Source organism: Schistocerca cancellata, unplaced genomic scaffold, assembly GCF_023864275.1.
Source record: "Schistocerca cancellata isolate TAMUIC-IGC-003103 unplaced genomic scaffold, iqSchCanc2.1 HiC_scaffold_718, whole genome shotgun sequence".
Lineage (NCBI taxonomy): Eukaryota > Metazoa > Arthropoda > Insecta > Orthoptera > Acrididae > Schistocerca > Schistocerca cancellata.
The window spans coordinates 9811181-9831772 of NW_026046729.1; the positions used below are offsets into that span (position 1 = coordinate 9811181).

General features: G+C 51.7%; 1 protein-coding gene across 1 annotated transcript in view; it reads right to left on the reverse strand.

Annotated features, from left to right (window-relative positions):
* The window catches only part of LOC126141541 (uncharacterized), a 158216-nt gene that overhangs the window by 16800 nt on the left and 120824 nt on the right, over positions 1 to 20592 (reverse strand). Inside the window, exons 3-8 of the mRNA XM_049915254.1 lie at positions 4071 to 7103; positions 3966 to 4027; positions 1716 to 3912; positions 1596 to 1672; positions 1266 to 1554; positions 470 to 1219 (exon numbers count right to left, since the gene is read on the reverse strand). Coding sequence (XP_049771211.1) covers positions 470 to 1219; positions 1266 to 1554; positions 1596 to 1672; positions 1716 to 3912; positions 3966 to 4027; positions 4071 to 7103 — 6408 coding nt within the window. The remainder of the gene's footprint in view (positions 1 to 469; positions 1220 to 1265; positions 1555 to 1595; positions 1673 to 1715; positions 3913 to 3965; positions 4028 to 4070; positions 7104 to 20592) is intronic.

Below are 20592 nucleotides of genomic sequence, written 5' to 3' on the forward strand. Positions count from 1 at the left end.
CACGTAAACTATTAGTCCTACACAAAAATGAACTGTACCTTTTCGTGGGATATCTGACTTCGTTAAAATCTGCGCGTTGAGGCGTCTTCGTTAGAAGCTGAAGTTTACGAATTACTCAAGAAAAACGTACCCCCCCTGCGGGTCCGGGGATCAGAATAGGCCCGAGGTATTCCTTCCTGTCGTAAGAGGCGACTACAAGGAGTCCATCCCCCTCACGAGGGTAGTATGCGCCTGCGTCCGGAGACGGACGGTTCAACGACCTATAATTGTGGTCTTTTTGGTTTTTCACTTCTCGTTTCTTCCTTCCTTTTGATGGTTCCTTTCATTGCTCTTCTCCACCTCACTGTCTTCCTTACTCTTTCCCTTGACTTCTCATTGCCTTCTTTCTCCTTGCCTTCTTTCTCGTTGCCTTCTTTCTCGTTGCCTTCTTTCTCCTTGCCTTCTTTCTCGTTGCCTTCTTTCTCGTTGCCTTCTTTCTCGTTGCCTTCTTTCTCGTTGACTTCTTTCTCGTTGACTTCTTTCTCGTTGCCTTCTTTCTCGTTGCCTTCTTTCTCGTTGCCTTCTTTCTCGTTGCCTTCTTTCTCGTTGCCTTCTTTCTCGTTGCCTTCTTTCTCGTTGCCTTCTTTCTCGTTGCCTTCTTTCTCGTTGCCTTCTTTCTCGTTGCCTTCTTTCTCGTTGCCTTCTTTCTCGTTGCCTTCTTTCTCGTTGCCTTCTTTCTCGTTGCCTTCTTTCTCGTTGCCTTCTTTCTCGTTGCCTTCTTTCTCGTTGCCTTCTTTCTCGTTGCCTTCTTTCTCGTTGCCTTCTTTCTCGTTGCCTTCTTTCTCGTTGCCTTCTTTCTCGTTGCCTTCTTTCTCGTTGCCTTCTTTCTCGTTGCCTTCTTTCTCGTTGCCTTCTTTCTCGTTGCCTTCTTTCTCGTTGCCTTCTTTCTCGTTGCCTTCTTTCTCGTTGCCTTCTTTCTCGTTGCCTTCTTTCTCGTTGCCTTCTTTCTCGTTGCCTTCTTTCTCGTTGCCTTCTTTCTCGTTGCCTTCTTTCTCGTTGCCTTCTTTCTCGTTGCCTTCTTTCTCGTTGCCTTCTTTCTCGTTGCCTTCTTTCTCGTTGCCTTCTTTCTCGTTGCCTTCTTTCTCGTTGCCTTCTTTCTCGTTGCCTTCCTTCTCGTTGCCTTCCTTCTCGTTGCCTTCCTTCTCGTTGCCTTCCTTCTCGTTGCCTTCCTTCTCGTTGCCTTCCTTCTCCGTTGCCTTCCTTCTCGTTGCCTTCCTTCTCGTTGCCTTCCTTCTCGTTGCCTTCCTTCTCGTTGCCTTCCTTCTCGTTGCCTTCCTTCTCGTTGCCTTCCTTCTCGTTGCCTTCCTTCTCGTTGCCTTCCTTCTCGTTGCCTTCCTTCTCGTTGCCTTCCTTCTCGTTGCCTTCCTTCTCGTTGCCTTCCTTCTCGTTGCCTTCCTTCTCGTTGCCTTCCTTCTCGTTGCCTTCCTTCTCGTTGCCTTCCTTCTCGTTGCCTTCCTTCTCGTTGCCTTCCTTCTCGTTGCCTTCCTTCTCGTTGCCTTCCTTCTCGTTGCCTTCCTTCTCGTTGCCTTCTTTCTCGTTGCCTTCTTTCTCGTTGCCTTCTTTCTCGTTGCCTTCTTTCTCGTTGCCTTCTTTCTCGTTGCCTTCTTTCTCGTTGCCTTCTTTCTCGTTGCCTTCTTTCTCGTTGCCTTCTTTCTCGTTGCCTTCTTTCTCGTTGCCTTCTTTCTCGTTGCCTTCTTTCTCGTTGCCTTCTTTCTCGTTGCCTTCTTTCTCGTTGCCTTCTTTCTCGTTGCCTTCTTTCTCGTTGCCTTCTTTCTCGTTGCCTTCTTTCTCGTTGCCTTCTTTCTCGTTGCCTTCTTTCTCGTTGCCTTCTTTCTCGTTGCCTTCTTTCTCGTTGCCTTCTTTCTCGTTGCCTTCTTTCTCGTTGCCTTCTTTCTCGTTGCCTTCTTTCTCGTTGCCTTCTTTCTCGTTGCCTTCTTTCTCGTTGCCTTCTTTCTCGTTGCCTTCTTTCTCGTTGCCTTCTTTCTCGTTGCCTTCTTTCTCGTTGCCTTCTTTCTCGTTGCCTTCTTTCTCGTTGCCTTCTTTCTCGTTGCCTTCTTTCTCGTTGCCTTCTTTCTCGTTGCCTTCTTTCTCGTTGCCTTCTTTCTCGTTGCCTTCTTTCTCGTTGCCTTCTTTCTCGTTGCCTTCTTTCTCGTTGCCTTCTTTCTCGTTGCCTTCTTTCTCGTTGCCTTCTTTCTCGTTGCCTTCTTTCTCGTTGCCTTCTTTCTCGTTGCCTTCTTTCTCGTTGCCTTCTTTCTCGTTGCCTTCTTTCTCGTTGCCTTCTTTCTCGTTGCCTTCTTTCTCGTTGCCTTCTTTCTCGTTGCCTTCTTTCTCGTTGCCTTCTTTCTCGTTGCCTTCTTTCTCGTTGCCTTCTTTCTCGTTGCCTTCTTTCTCGTTGCCTTCTTTCTCGTTGCCTTCTTTCTCGTTGCCTTCTTTCTCGTTGCCTTCTTTCTCGTTGCCTTCTTTCTCGTTGCCTTCTTTCTCGTTGCCTTCTTTCTCGTTGCCTTCTTTCTCGTTGCCTTCTTTCTCGTTGCCTTCTTTCTCGTTGCCTTCTTTCTCGTTGCCTTCTTTCTCGTTGCCTTCTTTCTCGTTGCCTTCTTTCTCGTTGCCTTCTTTCTCGTTGCCTTCTTTCTCGTTGCCTTCTTTCTCGTTGCCTTCTTTCTCGTTGCCTTCTTTCTCGTTGCCTTCTTTCTCGTTGCCTTCTTTCTCGTTGCCTTCTTTCTCGTTGCCTTCTTTCTCGTTGCCTTCTTTCTCGTTGCCTTCTTTCTCGTTGCCTTCTTTCTCGTTGCCTTCTTTCTCGTTGCCTTCTTTCTCGTTGCCTTCTTTCTCGTTGCCTTCTTTCTCGTTGCCTTCTTTCTCGTTGCCTTCTTTCTCGTTGCCTTCTTTCTCGTTGCCTTCTTTCTCGTTGCCTTCTTTCTCGTTGCCTTCTTTCTCGTTGCCTTCTTTCTCGTTGCCTTCTTTCTCGTTGCCTTCTTTCTCGTTGCCTTCTTTCTCGTTGCCTTCTTTCTCGTTGCCTTCTTTCTCGTTGCCTTCTTTCTCGTTGCCTTCTTTCTCGTTGCCTTCTTTCTCGTTGCCTTCTTTCTCGTTGCCTTCTTTCTCGTTGCCTTCTTTCTCGTTGCCTTCTTTCTCGTTGCCTTCTTTCTCGTTGCCTTCTTTCTCGTTGCCTTCTTTCTCGTTGCCTTCTTTCTCGTTGCCTTCTTTCTCGTTGCCTTCTTTCTCGTTGCCTTCTTTCTCGTTGCCTTCTTTCTCGTTGCCTTCTTTCTCGTTGCCTTCTTTCTCGTTGCCTTCTTTCTCGTTGCCTTCTTTCTCGTTGCCTTCTTTCTCGTTGCCTTCTTTCTCGTTGCCTTCTTTCTCGTTGCCTTCTTTCTCGTTGCCTTCTTTCTCGTTGCCTTCTTTCTCGTTGCCTTCTTTCTCGTTGCCTTCTTTCTCGTTGCCTTCTTTCTCGTTGCCTTCTTTCTCGTTGCCTTCTTTCTCGTTGCCTTCTTTCTCGTTGCCTTCTTTCTCGTTGCCTCCTTTCTCGTTGCCTCCTTTCTCGTTGCCTCCTTTCTCGTTGCCTCCTTTCTCGTTGCCTTCTTTCTCGTTGCCTTCTTTCTCGTTGCCTCCTTTCTCGTTGCCTCCTTTCTCGTTGCCTCCTTTCTCGTTGCCTCCTTTCTCGTTGCCTCCTTTCTCGTTGCCTCCTTTCTCGTTGCCTCCTTTCTCGTTGCCTCCTTTCTCGTTGCCTCCTTTCTCGTTGCCTCCTTTCTCGTTGCCTCCTTTCTCGTTGCCTCCTTTCTCGTTGCCTCCTTTCTCGTTGCCTCCTTTCTCGTTGCCTCCTTTCTCGTTGCCTCCTTTCTCGTTGCCTCCTTTCTCGTTGCCTCCTTTCTCGTTGCCTCCTTTCTCGTTGCCTCCTTTCTCGTTGCCTCCTTTCTCGTTGCCTCCTTTCTCGTTGCCTCCTTTCTCGTTGCCTCCTTTCTCGTTGCCTCCTTTCTCGTTGCCTCCTTTCTCGTTGCCTCCTTTCTCGTTGCCTCCTTTCTCGTTGCCTCCTTTCTCGTTGCCTCCTTTCTCGTTGCCTCCTTTCTCGTTGCCTCCTTTCTCGTTGCCTCCTTTCTCGTTGCCTCCTTTCTCGTTGCCTCCTTTCTCGTTGCCTCCTTTCTCGTTGCCTCCTTTCTCGTTGCCTCCTTTCTCGTTGCCTCCTTTCTCGTTGCCTCCTTTCTCGTTGCCTCCTTTCTCGTTGCCTCCTTTCTCGTTGCCTCCTTTCTCGTTGCCTCCTTTCTCGTTGCCTCCTTTCTCGTTGCCTCCTTTCTCGTTGCCTCCTTTCTCGTTGCCTCCTTTCTCGTTGCCTCCTTTCTCGTTGCCTCCTTTCTCGTTGCCTCCTTTCTCGTTGCCTCCTTTCTCGTTGCCTCCTTTCTCGTTGCCTCCTTTCTCGTTGCCTCCTTTCTCGTTGCCTCCTTTCTCGTTGCCTCCTTTCTCGTTGCCTCCTTTCTCGTTGCCTCCTTTCTCGTTGCCTCCTTTCTCGTTGCCTCCTTTCTCGTTGCCTCCTTTCTCGTTGCCTCCTTTCTCGTTGCCTCCTTTCTCGTTGCCTCCTTTCTCGTTGCCTCCTTTCTCGTTGCCTCCTTTCTCGTTGCCTCCTTTCTCGTTGCCTCCTTTCTCGTTGCCTCCTTTCTCGTTGCCTCCTTTCTCGTTGCCTCCTTTCTCGTTGCCTCCTTTCTCGTTGCCTCCTTTCTCGTTGCCTCCTTTCTCGTTGCCTCCTTTCTCGTTGCCTCCTTTCTCGTTGCCTCCTTTCTCGTTGCCTCCTTTCTCGTTGCCTCCTTTCTCGTTGCCTCCTTTCTCGTTGCCTCCTTTCTCGTTGCCTCCTTTCTCGTTGCCTCCTTTCTCGTTGCCTCCTTTCTCGTTGCCTCCTTTCTCGTTGCCTCCTTTCTCGTTGCCTCCTTTCTCGTTGCCTCCTTTCTCGTTGCCTCCTTTCTCGTTGCCTCCTTTCTCGTTGCCTCCTTTCTCGTTGCCTCCTTTCTCGTTGCCTCCTTTCTCGTTGCCTCCTTTCTCGTTGCCTCCTTTCTCGTTGCCTCCTTTCTCGTTGCCTCCTTTCTCGTTGCCTCCTTTCTCGTTGCCTCCTTTCTCGTTGCCTCCTTTCTCGTTGCCTCCTTTCTCGTTGCCTCCTTTCTCGTTGCCTCCTTTCTCGTTGCCTCCTTTCTCGTTGCCTCCTTTCTCGTTGCCTCCTTTCTCGTTGCCTCCTTTCTCGTTGCCTCCTTTCTCGTTGCCTCCTTTCTCGTTGCCTCCTTTCTCGTTGCCTCCTTTCTCGTTGCCTCCTTTCTCGTTGCCTCCTTTCTCGTTGCCTCCTTTCTCGTTGCCTCCTTTCTCGTTGCCTCCTTTCTCGTTGCCTCCTTTCTCGTTGCCTCCTTTCTCGTTGCCTCCTTTCTCGTTGCCTCCTTTCTCGTAGCCTCCTTTCTCGTAGCCTCCTTTCTCGTAGCCTCCTTTCTCGTAGCCTCCTTTCTCGTAGCCTCCTTTCTCGTAGCCTCCTTTCTCGTAGCCTCCTTTCTCGTAGCCTCCTTTCTCGTAGCCTCCTTTCTCGTAGCCTCCTTTCTCGTAGCCTCCTTTCTCGTAGCCTCCTTTCTCGTAGCCTCCTTTCTCGTAGCCTCCTTTCTCGTAGCCTCCTTTCTCGTAGCCTCCTTTCTCGTAGCCTCCTTTCTCGTAGCCTCCTTTCTCGTAGCCTCCTTTCTCGTAGCCTCCTTTCTCGTAGCCTCCTTTCTCGTAGCCTCCTTTCTCGTAGCCTCCTTTCTCGTAGCCTCCTTTCTCGTAGCCTCCTTTCTCGTAGCCTCCTTTCTCGTAGCCTCCTTTCTCGTAGCCTCCTTTCTCGTAGCCTCCTTTCTCGTAGCCTCCTTTCTCGTAGCCTCCTTTCTCGTAGCCTCCTTTCTCGTAGCCTCCTTTCTCGTAGCCTCCTTTCTCGTAGCCTCCTTTCTCGTAGCCTCCTTTCTCGTAGCCTCCTTTCTCGTAGCCTCCTTTCTCGTAGCCTCCTTTCTCGTAGCCTCCTTTCTCGTAGCCTCCTTTCTCGTAGCCTCCTTTCTCGTAGCCTCCTTTCTCGTAGCCTCCTTTCTCGTAGCCTCCTTTCTCGTAGCCTCCTTTCTCGTAGCCTCCTTTCTCGTAGCCTCCTTTCTCGTAGCCTCCTTTCTCGTTGCCTCCTTTCTCGTTGCCTCCTTTCTCGTTGCCTCCTTTCTCGTTGCCTCCTTTCTCGTTGCCTCCTTTCTCGTTGCCTCCTTTCTCGTTGCCTCCTTTCTCGTTGCCTCCTTTCTCGTTGCCTCCTTTCTCGTTGCCTCCTTTCTCGTTGCCTCCTTTCTCGTTGCCTCCTTTCTCGTTGCCTCCTTTCTCGTTGCCTCCTTTCTCGTTGCCTCCTTTCTCGTTGCCTCCTTTCTCGTTGCCTCCTTTCTCGTTGCCTCCTTTCTCGTTGCCTCCTTTCTCGTTGCCTCCTTTCTCGTTGCCTCCTTTCTCGTTGCCTCCTTTCTCGTTGCCTCCTTTCTCGTTGCCTCCTTTCTCGTTGCCTCCTTTCTCGTTGCCTCCTTTCTCGTTGCCTCCTTTCTCGTTGCCTCCTTTCTCGTTGCCTCCTTTCTCGTTGCCTCCTTTCTCGTTGCCTCCTTTCTCGTTGCCTCCTTTCTCGTTGCCTCCTTTCTCGTTGCCTCCTTTCTCGTTGCCTCCTTTCTCGTTGCCTCCTTTCTCGTTGCCTCCTTTCTCGTTGCCTCCTTTCTCGTTGCCTCCTTTCTCGTTGCCTCCTTTCTCGTTGCCTCCTTTCTCGTTGCCTCCTTTCTCGTTGCCTCCTTTCTCGTTGCCTCCTTTCTCGTTGCCTCCTTTCTCGTTGCCTCCTTTCTCGTTGCCTCCTTTCTCGTTGCCTCCTTTCTCGTTGCCTCCTTTCTCGTTGCCTCCTTTCTCGTTGCCTCCTTTCTCGTTGCCTCCTTTCTCGTTGCCTCCTTTCTCGTTGCCTCCTTTCTCGTTGCCTCCTTTCTCGTTGCCTCCTTTCTCGTTGCCTCCTTTCTCGTTGCCTCCTTTCTCGTTGCCTCCTTTCTCGTTGCCTCCTTTCTCGTTGCCTCCTTTCTCGTTGCCTCCTTTCTCGTTGCCTCCTTTCTCGTTGCCTCCTTTCTCGTTGCCTCCTTTCTCGTTGCCTCCTTTCTCGTTGCCTCCTTTCTCGTTGCCTCCTTTCTCGTTGCCTCATTTCTCGTTGCCTCATTTCTCGTTGCCTTCTTTGGTCTCCGCCTCGGCGTTGAGACAGTCTGTCCTCTTTCTCCCTCTCTTCTTTTTCTTCTTCTTCCTTCCTCCCTGTGCGTGCCTGAAGGCCGACCCACGCGTAGCCGGTGACGGGGTAACGCGTAATTGCCCTCCCTGGGTATACATGTAAGTTACGTGCGTACCCCCTGGTAAAGGCCATGCCCAGGGAGGGGTGATTGCCTGAGCTGATACCTTCTGACCATGCCGATTGGTCCCTCCGTCTGTTTCTCGGGAGGTGTGACCTGAGGTGTAAACATTCACCTAAGGCGGGAGTGCCCTCTGAGAGGGTCCCCACAAGGAAGGAGCGCGCCATCGGAGACGCTGGCAATCATGGGGGATTCCTCTGCAATGGATTCTACTCCATCTCTCCCTAATTCTGCCCAAAAACGGAAACGTGACCAGCCACCAGTGACAAAAGTACTACCGCCTGCCCCACAGTTCCTCGTCGTTTCTCGATCTGAGGACGGAAAGGATTTTTCCTATGTCAACCCTTTCGTTATCCAGAAGGGCGTAGATGCCATAGCCGGATCTGTCAAATCTTGTACCAGTTTGCGTAACGGCACCTTATTACTAGAAACTGAGAGTGCCTTTCAGGCACAAAAACTGCTTCGGGCCACCCTCCTGTACACGTTCCCTGTCCGGGTGGAGGCCCACCGACTTTGAATTCGTCTCGTGGTGTAGTCTATACTAGCTCCCTCGACGGATTGACTGACGAGGAGATTCAATCTTTCCTCGCTGAGCAGGGTGTGACGGCTGTCCATAGGGTCATTAAAAAGGTCAACAATGACCTTGTACCGACCCGGACACTTTTCTTGACCTTCGGTAGTGTTAAGCTGCCATCGCGCATCAAGGCGGGCTAAGAGGTTATGTCTGTTCGCCCCTATGTCCCGACACCTACGCGCTGCTACCATTGTCAGCGTTTCAATCACACTCGACAGTCTTGTTCCAATGCGGCTAAATGTCACTTGTGGCAGGGATGCCCATGAGGGTGACTGTCCACCTCCGTCTCCTCGTTGTGTGAACTGTCAGTGACCATGCCGCATCCTCCCGCTAATGTCCTGTATATAAGGAAGAACGCTGTATCCAAGAAATTCGGGTCAAAGAGAAAGTGTCCACCTCAGCTGCTCGCAAGCCATTGGCTAGTAGGAAGCCCGCGCTGCTCCCAGCGGGGAAATACAGCACTGTCCTCCCCTCTCCTCGGACTACCAGGGAGGTAGCAACCCAGACATGCGATCTGACCTTCAGCACCACGGTCGTCCGTTCGGCCAGTGCTAAGATCGCGCGGTCGACGTCTCCTCTTCCTCCTATCACCCCACAGACACCAGCCCATTCATCAATTTCTGCTAAGTCGAAGACCCAGAAGTCAGATGCACGGGCCTTCAAGAAGGAACCATCCCGTGCAGACTTCCTACGTACCTCGACCTCCCAGCCTTCGACCGGTACTTCCACCAAACGTCCTTCCAAATAGGCTCATAGGAAGCACAGTTCTCCTTCTCCGCCACGGCGCATTTCTTCTCCTGCGCCACCCAGCGGTTGCCGCCACAGGCTGTCATCCGTTTCGCCTGGCCGCACCGCTGGTAGCCGTACATCTGGCCGTTCACCGGCGGAGGCAGCTCCCCCTCCCGGCCATCCTCCCGAGATGGCCGATGAACCTATAGACCCTACTTCTTCTCCTCCACGTCGCGTACCGGTCCCCTGGTGGTTCGCAGCATGTAGAGACGCTTTACGTGCTCGTCGACGTGCTTTACGCAGCTTTAAACGCCACCCTACATTGGCGAATTGTATCAATTATAAACGATTACGTGCTCAGTGTCGTCGTATTATTAAAGAAAGCAAGAAAGCCAGCTGGGCTGCTTTCACAAGCACCTTCAACAGTTTTACTCCTTCTGTTGTCTGGGGTAGCCTGCGCCGGCTATCTGGCACTAAGGCCCACTCACCAGTTTCTTGCTTGAAGGTCGCGAATGACGTCCTTGTGGCCCCTGAGGCTGTCTCCAATGCCTTCGGCCGCTTTTTCGCAGAGGTTTCGAGCTCCGCTCATTACCACCCGGCCTTCCTCCCCCTCAAACAGGCCGAGGAGGCTAGGCCACCTAACTTCCACTCCTCGAATTGTGAAAGTTATAATGCCCCATTCACCATGCGGGAACTCGAAAACGCACTTGGCCGATCACGGTGCTCCGCTCCAGGGCCTGATTCTATTCATATTCAGATGCTGAAGAACCTTTCTCCTGCGGGTAAAGGTATTCTTCTTCGTACATACAATCGCATCTGGATTGAGGGACATGTCCCCGCATGCTGGCGCGAGTCTTTTGTTGTCCCGATTCCTAAGCCGGGGAAGGACAAGCACTTGCCTTCCAGTTATCGACCTATCTCGCTTACCAGCTGTGTCTGTAAAGTGATGGAGCGAATGGTTAACTCTCGATTGGTTTGGCTGCTCGAGTCTCGACGCCTACTTACCAATGTAAAATGTGGATTTCGTAGGCGCCGCTCTGCTGTTGACCATCTGGTTACCTTGTCGACCTTCATTATGAATAACTTCTTGCGGAAGCGCCCGACCGCGGCTGTTTTCTTTGATTTGGAAAAGCCTTACGACACCTGTTGGAGGGCGGGAATTCTCCGCACCATGTATACATGGGGCCTTCGCGGTCGTCTCCCTCTTTATTCGTTCCTTTTTAATGGATCGACAGTTCAGGGTACGTGTGGGTTCTGTCCTGTCCGACACCTTTCGCCAGGAGAATGGGGTGCCACAGGCCTCAGTTTTGAGCGTCGCTCTCTTCGCCATCGCGATCAATCCAATAATGGATTGCCTCCCAGCTGATGTATCAGGCTCCCTTTTCGTGGAAGATTTCACCATCTATTGCAGCGTCCAGCTTACATGTTCCCTGGAGCGTTGTCCTCAGCGTTCTCTTGACCGTCTTTCCTCCTGGAGTTTCGCCAATGGCTTCTGTTTTTCTGCCGAGAAGACGGTCTGTATTAACAGATGGCTCTAAGACCAATGACGGGGTCGAGTGTTCCTTTGTCAGGGCACAAAGTTTCAAATACCGGCTCCATGGCCATTGTTCGGTCTTCACAGCTGAGCTCTTTGCCGTCTACCAGGTTGTTCTTTACATCTGCCGCCACCGACATTCTGCTTATGTCATCTGCTCCGACTCCCTGAGCGCCATCCAGAGCCTCAGTGATCCGTACCCGTTTCACCCTTTTGTACACCGGATCCAACGCTCTCTTCAGCAGCTGGTGGACGTCGGTTCTCCGGTTAGCTTTAAGTGGGTTCCTGGCCATGTCGGTATCCCTGGGAACGAAGCTGCAGATGCTGCGGCCTAGGCTGCGGTCCTCCAGCCTCGGACAGCTTCTTGTTGTGTTCCTTCGTCCGATTTTAGCAGGGTCGTTTGTCAGGGCATTTTATCGCTGTGGCATGCCGATTGGGCTGCAATTACAGACAACAAGCTTCGGGCCATAAAACCTCTTCCCGTGGCTTGGACGTCCTCCTCACGCCCTTCTCGGCGGGAGGAGGTAGTTTTGGCCCGGTTAAGAATTGGACACTGCCGGTTCAGCCATCGCCATCTGCTGACGGCTGCGCCGGCGCCGTTCTGCCCATGTGGGCACTTGCTGACGGTTCGACACATTGTAATGTCCTGTCCAGATTTTAACACACTGCGCCTAGATCTTAACCTGCCAAGTACTTCCGATGCCATTTTAGCGGATGACCCACGAGCAGCTGCTCGTGTTCTTCGTTTTATCAATTTGACAAACCTCGCTAAGGACATTTGATGTTGTTTTTTAATCCTATGCCTGTCAGTCTGTCTTTTATCGTGTTTTCCCTTTTAGTTGTTGTTGTCAACGTGTGCCTCGCAGTGCATTCTTAGAGTAGTCAGGGCGCTAGTGACCATTGAAGTTGTGCGCCCTAAAACCACAAAAAAAAACCCTCCCTCTTAAGAAGGCATTAAGCAAATTTTCATCTGCTTTTATAGATATATTTTGCGTTTTTTAGTGGTTTTCGTTGATACGGTTTTGATCATCCCTACAATGACTTTGTGTTCACTAATCCCTGTATCTGTTTAGACGATCTCTATTAAATCAGGATTATTTGTGGCTAAGTGGTCAAGAGTGTTTTCGCATCAGTTTACAATTAGTGTGGGCTCATGAACTAATTGTTCAAAGTAGTTCTCAGAGAAAGCATTTACTAAAATTTCGGAAGATGTTTTCTGTTTACCACCGTGTTTGAACATGTAGTTTCACCAACAAATCGAGGCTATATTCAAGTCTCTACCAATTATAACTGTAGGAGTGGGGTATTTACATGTAATGAGATTGAAGTTTTCTTTGAACAGCTCACCTATTATATCATCAATCGGGGGGGGGGGGGAATTTGTAGGAGCTAATTATTATTTTCGTACAGATGTTGAGTATAACCTCTACCCATAGTAATTCTCTGGAACTATCTATTTCAGCTTCACTACAAAATAACACACACACACACACACACACACACACACACACACACACACACACACACACACACACACACACACCTACTTCATTTAGTCTATCTTTTCTGAACACTGTTGCCACCCCTGTAAAGATTTCGGCAGAATTCATCTCCAGCCTTAGCCAGCTTTCTGTTCCTAAAACGATTTCAGCTTCAGTGCTTCCTATCAGTGTTTGAAGCACTGGTACTATTCCAATACAGCTACAGCAGTTTACAATTACAATACCGACTACTGCTTAATCGATTCTCCTCGTTTCTTTGCCCTGTACCCTGGGAGACTGGACCCCTTACTGATCTTTTCGGAGACTATTTTTTAGATTAGTCAGTCCACGCCACACAGCCCCTGATACCAGTGTACCCGCCTCCAGTGTGTTGTGGAAACCTGACCTATTTAGCGCAACCCGATACCGCTCACCCCTATGGCCCAAGTCGAGGAATCTGCAGCCTACACTGTCGCAGAAACGTCTGAGCCTGTGATTCATACCCTCCACTGGATTCTGTAACGAAGGCCCGCATTCGATCCTGTCGACGATGGTGCAGATCGTGAACACTGCCTTCATCTCACTAGCAAGACTGGCCGTCTTCACCAACTCAAATAGCCGCCGGAAATCAGAGAGAATCTCTTCCTATCCATAGCGACACACAATTAGTGCCGACATGAGCGACCTGCAGTTGGCTTCACCCTGTACCCCTCATGGCATCCGGAAGGACCCTTTCCACATCTTGGATGACTCCCCCCGGTATGCACCCAGAGTGCACATAGGCTTTCTTCCCGTTGTTAACTGCCATAACCCTAAGGGGCTCCATCACCCACCTACAATCAAAAAGCTCCCTATAACTATCAATCATATCCTCTGCGCTTGCCCAGACCTCTCAGGAACACCAGCCACTGTCTCAACAGGCCAGGCCGCCCTTTGTACTTTCAGCAGTGGACAGTACCTCAAACCAGTTACCCCCCCCAGGGGGTCCACAACTCTTTTGTGGATACGTGTGTGGCGAGCACGGGGCCCCGAGCCATTGCAGCCTTCTTTCTCTCCCGGGCTGCATTCCCTTTCCCTTCCGCTCTTTTCCCCTCCATACCCCTTTCCCCTCGCCCTCTCCTCTCCCTCTATTGGTGTCCTTGCTTATGTTGGCCCCCGCTATCCTCCTGGTTCTGTTGGTTTTACACTCCGGCTTTGTTGCGTAATCATCTCCTCCTTTTGGCATTCCTTGGTCCCCCTCTGGGGTTTGACCTCCATTCCAAAATTTCTCTTCCGCAGTGTGAGCCATTTGGGGAAGAGCACCTTACCTAGTGTCTCCGACGTGTGCCCTTCTAGTACATTCCACCTTTTCTTTTACGTCGTTGTCTGATGCTAGGGTGCATAGCCAGCACGGTAGCCAGCCCGTGTGGTGGGGTCGCTATGTACCCTTTTGGTTGAGCCCCCTGAACACACAGGGATCACACTTCTGATACCTGAGCTGTGACCTCCTCATGCATGCCTTGGAGTGGTTGCTCGTCATCCTGGAGCATCGGAACTCCCGGCAATGGCCGCCGTGCCAGACGGCCCTTGCTGTGGCTGGGTGGCGCCCGTGAGGAGAGCCCCTGATCGGAGTGGGTGGTATCAGGGCGGACGCTATGCAGATGAAACGCATACGGGTCCTAACCTCTGGCCGCTCTTCTGCGGCCGTCTCTCTGCGTGGTACTGATTCCTCAAGTGCTGCTTCTCTTGCTCCGTCGGCCTTCCCTTCCGTGGCTACCCCCTGGGAGGAGGGTCAGGCCCGTCGTCTAGGGGCAAAACCTTTCCCCCGTTATTTAGTTTGCACTAGGACTGATGGAGATACTTTCACCAGTGTCAAACCTTTATTCTTTGTGGAACACATTGAAGACAAGTTCGGCGAAGTGGACTCCCTGAGCAAGATGCGGTCGGGTTCGTTGCTGATAAAAACTGCTTCGGCTGCCCAATCTGCGGCCCTTCGTGCCTGTACCCACCTTGGCACAATTCCCGTGTCCATTACCCCTCACCAGTCTCTAAATATGGTACAAGGTGTGATTTTTCACAGAGACCTCATCCTTCAAACTGATGAGGAACTTCGGGACAATATCGGACGGCGGGGTGTTCACTTCGTCCGGCGTGTTCAGAAGGGTCCTAAGGATAATCGTATTGATACTGGTGCCTTTATCCTGGCCTTTGAAGGGATACCCTTCCTGAGAAAGTTAAGATTATGGTCTATCGCTGTGATGTGAAGCCGTACATCCCACCTCCTATGCGGTGTTTTAAGTGCTTGCGTTTTGGCCACATGTCTTCTCGCTGTTCCCAGGACCCCCTCTGTGGTGACTGTGGCCGTCCACTCCATGAGGGGAGTCCCTGTGTTCCCCCTCCTGTATGTGTAAATTGTCATGGTAGTCATTCTCCACGTTCACCAGATTGCCCAGTCTATAAGAAAGAAAAAAAGATACAGGAGTATAAGTCCCTTGATCGTTTAAGCTACACAGAGGCCCGTAAGAAATATGCACGATTGCACCCTGTGTCCATGCAATCTAGTTACGCCTTGGTTACATCTTCATCCCTTCCTCCCCCTTCCTTACCCCCATCCCGGACCCCTCTCCTTCCACCCTCCCCTGCGGCTCCCACCCCCTCTCCTCTGGGCGCTGCTCCCCCTCCCCAGCCGGAGAAGTGTCCCACTCCTTCGGCGTCTGCCGGTCAAGGGCGCCTCTCCCGGGATGCCCCTTCCCGGCACCTTCCAGGTCAGAGGTCTGCTGCAGCGCGGCGACCGCGAGAGCCGCGGCCTATCGGCCCCCAGGTCGCCCGGTCTCTTTCTGTTCCTGATCTTGCTGCAGCTGGCTCCATTATGCCACACAGCCCTCCTCGATCTCAGCCTGAAAAGAAGAAGAAACATAAGTCCCGGGATAAAGAGCCTCTGGTACCACCGGAGGTCCCTTCCCCGACTTCGCAACCGGATTCTGACCTGTCTTTTATGGACGTCGCACCCTCCTTGTCGGTGACGGGTGGGGACCCGGCGGTATGACTGGATTCAGCGTGTTCAGCCCTCATTTAAACAATCGTTCTGTGGTTCTCCAATGGAATTGTAATGGCTATTATCGTCACCTTCCGGAATTGAAATCCCTTCTCTCGTCCTACTCAGCAGCTTGTGTGGTTCTCCAGGAATCTCATTTTACTGATGCTCACTCACTGACCCTCCGTGGGTTCCGTGTTTTCTGTCGAAATCGGGTCGGACCCTTGCGGGCTTCTGGTGGCGTTTGTACGTTGGTCCGTACAGACATTGCTAGCACGTGGATTCCTCTCCAAACTACATTGGAAGCGGTTGCTGTTAGGGTCCACTTAGACTCTGCAGTCACAGTATGCAATCTTTATCTCCCTCCTGACAGGACTTTCACACCTGCTGCCTTAACCACCCTTCTTCAGCAACTTCCTCCTCCCTTCCTCCTCCTTGGGGATTTTAATGCTCATCATCCTTTGTGGGGCAGTGCCTTTCCATCTAGACGAGGTCTTCTTATCGACCAATTTATTGCAGACCACGACCTGTGCCTTCTTAATGATGGCTCCCCTACTCATTTCAGTGCTGGTCCTGGTACCTTTTCTGCCATTGATCTTTCTCTTTCTTCTCCCTCTCTCCTCCCTTCATTACACTGGTCGCCACACGACGACCTTTGTGATAGTGACCATTTCCCGTTGATTATCACGCTCCCTTCCCGCTCCCCGATGGATAGGTTACCTCGTTGGTCTTTCCACCGCGCCGATTGGCCTCTATACACTGCACAGGTCGAGTTTTTCTCCCTCTTTGTCGGGTTGTATTGATGACGTCGTACGTGACGTGTCTGACGCGATTGTTCGCGCGGCTACCCTTGCTGTCCCGCGCTCATCTGGCCAATTTCGTCGTCGGCCAGTCCCGTGGTGGAGTACGGCCATTGCCATTGCCATCCGTGATCGCCGTCGAGCTTTGCAACACTTCAAGAGGCACCCATCTGTAGCCAGCCTTTCTACTTTTAAGCGCCTTCGCGCTAAAGCCCGTTATTTAATCAAACAGAGCAAGCGGATATGTTGGGAACGATTCGTTTCTTCCCTTGGTTCCACTGTCCCTCTGTCGCGGGTATGGGCTACACTTCGCTCTCTCCAAGGTTGCCATCGGCAGTCCACCCTCCCAGGCCTTCACCTCCCAGATGGCATTTGTACGGACCCATTAGTTCTCGCAGAACATCTTGCGACCCATTTTGCCATGGCATCGGCGTCGGCCTCCTATCCAGCTGCTTTCCTTCATCAAAAACAGCAGGCTGAAGCTGTCGCCTTATGTTTCACCACTTGTGCGTCAGAATCTTACAACGAACCTTTCACTGAATGGGAATTTCTTTCTGCTCTATCTTCTTCTCATGATACGGCCCCTGGCCCCGATTCCATTCATAACCAGCTGCTTCAACATCTCAGTGCTCCACAACGGCACCATCTTCTTCGGGTGTTTAAACCGTATCTGGCTCCAGGGTGACTTCCCTTCTCAGTGGCGGGATAGCATTGTGGTTCCTGTCCTTAAGCCTGGTCAGAACCCCCTATCTGTTGACAGCTATCGGCCAATTAGTTTGACCAATGTTGGCTGTAAGTTACTTGAACGGCTGGTAGCCTGTCGGCTCACTTGGGTCCTCGCATCTCGGGATCTATTGTCCCCATACCAGTGTGGCTTTAGAGAGGGACGATCTCCAATCGACCATTTACTTCGCTTGGAATCTGCAGTTCGGCAGGCTTTTTCCCAGCGCCGCCATTTGGTTGCAGTGTTTTTTGACCTTCGCAAGGCCTATGACACGGCCTGGCGCCATCACATCTTACTAACCCTTCATCAGTGGGGTCTTCGCGGCCCACTCCCGATTTTTATCCGCCAGTTCCTGATCCATCGGTCATTCAGAGTTCGAGTTGGTAGTGCTTTTAGTTCTCCACGGACCCAGGAGACGGGCATCCCACAGGGTTCTGTCTTGAGTGTCCTTCTTTTCCTCATTGCTATCGATGGACTTGTGGCCTCTGTCGGTCCCTTGGTCGCTCCTGCCCTGTATGTGGATGATTTCTGCATTTGGGTTAGTTCCTCCTCGATGGCATCTGCAGAACGGCAGCTCCAGGTGGCTATACGGCGTGCCTCTGCATGGACCCACTCACACGGGTTTCAATTCTCTCCTTTAAAATCGCGGGTGGTCCACTTCTGTCGCCGTACTACGGTCCACCCTGATCCAGAGCTCTATCTTGCTGCACAACAATTGCCTGTGGTTCCACAGTTTCGTTTCCTGGGTCTTCTTTTTGACAACAAGCTCACTTGGCTGCCCCATATCAGACTCCTGAAGGTAGGATGTTTCCGTAAACTCAATGTCCTTCGCTTCCTTGCCCACTCCTCTTGGGGTGCGGACCGTTCCCTCCTCCTCCGTCTTTATCGTGCTCTAGTTCTGTCACGTTTGGACTATGGTTGTCAAGTTTATGGTTCAGCTGCTCCTTCCACGCTGCACGTGCTGGATCCGGTCCACCATCGTGGTATCCGTTTGGCCACCGGTGCCTTCCCTACTAGCCCTGTTGATAGTCTCCTGGTTGCAGCTGGGATCCCCCCCCTTTCTGTTCGGCGGTCCCAGCTTCTGGTGTCTTATGCCCTTACTATCCGTTCTTCTCCCGCTCATCCTTCCTATTCTATCCTATTTCCAGACCATGGACGTCGCCCGCCTGACTCCCGCCCTCGGGCGGGTTTACCGGTTGGGCTGCGCCTTGCGTCTCTTACCCATGATTTCCGGCTTCCTTCTTTGTCCTGTCTTCCTCGCTCCCTCCCCTCCACCCCTCCTTGGTTAGTTCCTCGGCCTCGAATTCGGATGGATCTCCGCCGCGGTCCGAAAGATTCCATCTCCCCGGTGGTGTTCCGTTCCTTTTTCCGCCAAATTTTATGGGAGTTTCGGGATGCTGTTGTTTTTTACACTGATGGCTCTAAATCTGCTGATCATGTTGGGTATGCCTTCACGTCCTTTGTTGGAACGGAAAATCATCTGCTGCCACCCTCATGTGGGGTGTTTACCGCGGAATTGATGGCCATATCCCGGGCCCTTACCTTTATTAAACAATCCCAACACAACCGCGTTTTGTTATGTACGGACTCGATGAGTGGCCTTCTTGCTATTGACCGGTGTTTTTCGCGCCATCCCTTGGTCTCTGCCATCCATGACCATCTCGCTAATCTTCACCGTGCTGCTTGTTCCATTGACTTCCTATGGGTCCCGGGCCATGTGGGTATCCCGGGTAATGAGCTCGCTGATCGTTTGGCTGGGGGAGCAGTTACTTACCACCCGTTTTCTGTAACCCCTCCTGCAGCGTATTTACGGCTTCACATCAAATCCCACTTTGCACAGTCATGGGCCAGTTCTTGGGAGGCTACTCCACTGTCTAATAAACTTAGTGCCATTAAGGTGAATCCAGGCCCATGGCGTTCTTCCTTTCGCCTCTCCCGCAAGGACTCGACCACACTGTGTCGTCTCCGCATTGGCCATACCAGGCTGACCCATGGTTTCCTTTTGCGTGATGAGCCACCCCCGCTATGTGGTTGTGGAGCCTTCCAGTCAGTGGCCCACATTTTGGTTGAATGCCCCCTTCTTTTGGCTCTGCGTGCGAAGTACAGACTCCCACACACTTTACCTTTGATGTTGGCTGACGATTCCCGGATGATCTCTCTGGTTCTAGGTTTCCTCCGGGAGAGTGGTTTTTATTCTCAGTTTTAAAGTTTTTAATCTCCCTCTGGTGTTGGGGCAGGGCGGTGAGTGTTTGGGTGTCTCCCACTGTAGGCGGTGTTCAGAGATTCCCGATTCACCTCCCTGCCTGGAATCCTCTTTTCTTTCCCTTTTACTCTGTTTTTACCCCTTCTTTTTAAGGCTTGGTTAGTTTTTCTATTCCCATCCGTACTTTCTGCATTATAGCGGTTGTTCCTTTTAAGTCACAGGTGGTCTTGCCTATGCTGCTTCAGCATAGTGTTGGGTTCGTTCTCTTGCCAACTTCCCTCGTTTGTTTTTACTAATGACAACGTGACTGCCCTTTTACGTTTCCCCTTTTTCCGTTTTATTGTTCTGCCTTTTCTGAGATGTCCCGTTAGCAGCATGGAGTCTATTTGAAACAAGGGACTGATGACCTCGCTGTTTGGTCCCTTTCACCTCAAACAACCAACCAACCAATCAAACCAGTTACGGAGGCGTAAAGGTAGAGCCTCTGCCAACACTAACTTCCGCCTTCCACCCAGGTATTTGCGACACTGCCATGGTTCGTCAATCACCATCAGGCTAGTGTTGGCCGGCAGGATGGCGGAATCAGTGGGCGCATTGGCATAAGACATCTAAGGGGATGCTACAGAGGCACCAAAGAACTTTCCTCAGGTGTCCAAATGTCACTGTGGCTCAGGGCAACAGCCTGTAGCCACCCCCTGTGGGTCCAGGGTAAGAATAGGCCCGAGGTATTTCTGCCTGTCTTAAGAGGCGACTAAATGGAGTTTCAACCATTTTGGCCTTCAATGTCATGGTCTCCATTGGGGTTTGACCTCCATTTTTCAAAATTATACGAAAGTACGTGCTTTTTGGGGAAGGACACCTTACGTGATGTACCATCGGTCCTCAATGCACTAAGACCTTGGCACAAATCATCGTAACGGTGTCGTAACTGCACCTGCTGCTCATCAATTTGGGCCTAAACACCTGATGAGTTGCTCAAGTTACGCCCATAGGGCCTCCGCATCTGCACCTACAATCATTAAGGACCTTCCACGGCACCTGAAATTAGCATGGTAGCCAGCCCGTTGTGGTGGGGGCGTTATGAACCCTCTAGGTTGTAGCCTCCTGACAACAAAGGGATCGTACTGCCGATACCTGAGCTGCACCCTCACCACGTAAGCCAAGGAGTAGAAGCCTGTCTACATGGGGCATAAGGAGTCGCAACAGCGGTCATCCTACCAGGTCGCCCCGGCTCAGGCTGGGTGGCGCCCATGGTGAGAGCCCCTGGTCGGGGTGGGTGGTATCGGGGCGGACGTTTCGCAGATGAAACGTCAACATGCATCAGGTCGCTCTGCGGCCACGTCTTCTAAGAGGAAAGGTTCTGTCTCTGGTTCTGGTGCTTCCGCCTTTCTCCCTTGGCCACTCCCTGGGAGGAAGAACAGGCCCGTTGGCTTGGGGCGAAATACTTCCCACGCTATTTAATCTGTTCTCGCACCAATGGGGGGACGTTCGCCACCTCCAAGACCATCTTCTTTGTACAGCATATCGTGGATATCTTCGGAGAAATCGAGGCTCTTAGTAAAATGCGTTCATGGTCCATTCTCATAAAGACCACCATGTCGTCACAGTGTGAAGCTTAGCCCCTTTGTGGCGATTGTGGATGTTCTCTTTGTGAGGGACATACATGCACCCCACCACCTCGGTGCATCAATTGTTCTTGCCTCCACTCGCCTAGATCTTTCAACTGCCCCGCATATCAGAAAGAGAAGAAGATACGAGATCAGAAAAACTTGGACCGTCTCTCTGAGGCCAGGAAGAAATTTGACCACCTCCATAACGTGATGTTGCCAACATCGTTTGCTTCGGTCGTGTCCACTCCTTCTGCAGTATCCTCACCCCTATCGTGTCCCCCTCCACTTCCTCACCCCATCTGCGGTCTATGCCTCCGCCCAAATCCTTCCCTTCCAAATCCTCCTCCCTCGTGGACCCTGCCCCCTCCCCCAGGGGACACCCCTCCGCCGCCGCCGCCGCCGCCGCCGCCGCCGCCACCCCCGTCGCCTCAGAAGCGATACTCTCCTCAGGCGTCCATCTGGGAAATGTTACGGACCCCGGCTTCTGAGGTCCAGCCTTCAAAAAAGGACCCCGA